Below are 1,785 nucleotides of genomic sequence, written 5' to 3'. Positions count from 1 at the left end.
CCTCGAACTCAGAAATCCACCTGCCTCTGCCTCCCGAGTGCTGGGATTAAAGGCGTGCGCCACCACGCCCGGCTGATTTTAAAACTTCTATTATCAGTATATAATGATTATTTAATAGTTTAAAATTGTGCATGGAGTAATACTTAAAAACTCAACAATATTAATTTTTTAGTTGGCATTATAGATAATTAGTTAAAGATACTAAAAACAGTTTTGTTTACAAACGTTCTTTCCTAATGAGCTAGGTCATGGGAACATCCAGTTGAGATAATGAGGGTCATTTCTCACGCAGTGTGACCCGTCAGATTAAGTTACCTCTCAGAAGAACAGAAAGCATCTCGAGAAACAGATGACGACCTTGTGTTCCCAACACTGCCAGCATGAGATCGCCTTCCTTTTGCTGATGGTGTGTCTAGAGGTATCTCTCCCAAACCCTGTAAGTCAATGGGAGACATCTTAAAACTAGCAGAGGAATAGCTTACAAATGAACTCTTCTAAACAGCTCTGATAAAGTACAGAAGCTGTCGTGTGGAGCCTGGAGAGAGAGCTCAATGGGTAAAAGCACTTGCTGGGCATGCCTGACTCTAATTCATGAAACTCACACAAAAGCTGAGTTGAGGGCAAAACCAATTCTACAAAGTTGTTCTCTAACTTCGACATGCTCACCATGATCTGCTCACAACTACACACAAACACACAAGCACACACTATAACAAATCAAACATTTTTCTATTTATTGCACTTAAAATAACTCACAAATACAATCAACTTCATTTTAGTCATTTCTTTGCATGGCTATTTTAGTAAATTCTATATGATCAAGTTCTCTATGAAATAGTCAATATTAAGAGGCAGAAAAATTGGCCTAAAATGCTTGTTACTATATTTATTTGTATATCCCTTTATAATTGAGTCCTTAGCCCAAGGCACATGAAGTTACAATATAAAAATTGTACACTAAGTACATTAAAATGTACTTTTTAACATTTTACTACTATCCTCATTTTATAAAAATAAACATTAGGAGTTATAGAAATGAACTGTTGTATTGAATATATGTGGTCAGAGTTGTAACCCGAGTCTTATAGTTCTAACATAACAAACATAAGCCTACCATATTTAAGGTTTTATTCTAGCTTGGAGATTTTAAAATATATATTTATTTTATATATATATGATGAGTACACTGTCGCTGTCTTCTGACACCAGAAGAAGGCATCGGATCCCATTATAGATGTTTGTGAGCCACCATATAGTTGCTAGGAATTGAACTCAGGTCCTCTGGAAGAGTAGTCGGTGCTCTTAACCACTGAGTCATTCTCTCCAGCTGAGGTTTTCTTCAATGTCCTACCATCATTTACTTCTTTTATTTTTTATTTTCTTTTCTTTTAAGATTTACTTTAAAAATTATTTTCACGGGCTGGTGAGATGGCTCAGTGGGTAAGAGCACCCGACTGCTCTTCCGTAGGTCCAGAGTTCAAATCCCAGCAACCACATGATGGCTCACAACCATCCGTAACAAGATCTGACGCCCTCTTCTGGAGTGTCTGAAGACAGCTACAGTGTACTTACATAAAATAAATAAATCTTTAAAAAAAAAAAAAAAATTATTTTCACTGTTATTTTATGTGTTTTTCCTATCTGCATGTTTGTGCAGTACATGTTTGCCTGCTCCTAGGAATCCATAAGAAGACACTGGTCCTGTGAAATTCAAGTTACAGACATTTGTAAGCCAACATATAGGTGCTGGGAATTGAACCCGTGTCCTCTGGAAAAGTAGCTTGT

The 1,785-nt window shown here is 36.7% G+C and overlaps 1 protein-coding gene across 1 annotated transcript in view; it reads right to left on the bottom strand.

Annotated features, from left to right (window-relative positions):
- Togaram1 (TOG array regulator of axonemal microtubules 1) overlaps positions 1-1,785 on the bottom strand; it is a 57,082-nt gene that overhangs the window by 6,622 nt on the left and 48,675 nt on the right. Inside the window, exon 16 of the mRNA XM_029540538.1 lies at positions 315-494. Coding sequence (XP_029396398.1) covers positions 315-494 — 180 coding nt within the window. The remainder of the gene's footprint in view (positions 1-314; positions 495-1,785) is intronic.

This window comes from Mus pahari, chromosome 7 (assembly GCF_900095145.1).
Source record: "Mus pahari chromosome 7, PAHARI_EIJ_v1.1, whole genome shotgun sequence".
NCBI classification, from domain to species: domain Eukaryota; kingdom Metazoa; phylum Chordata; class Mammalia; order Rodentia; family Muridae; genus Mus; species Mus pahari.
The sequence above is the reverse complement of the archived record's forward strand: the minus strand, read 5'-3'. Positions and strand labels throughout refer to the sequence as shown.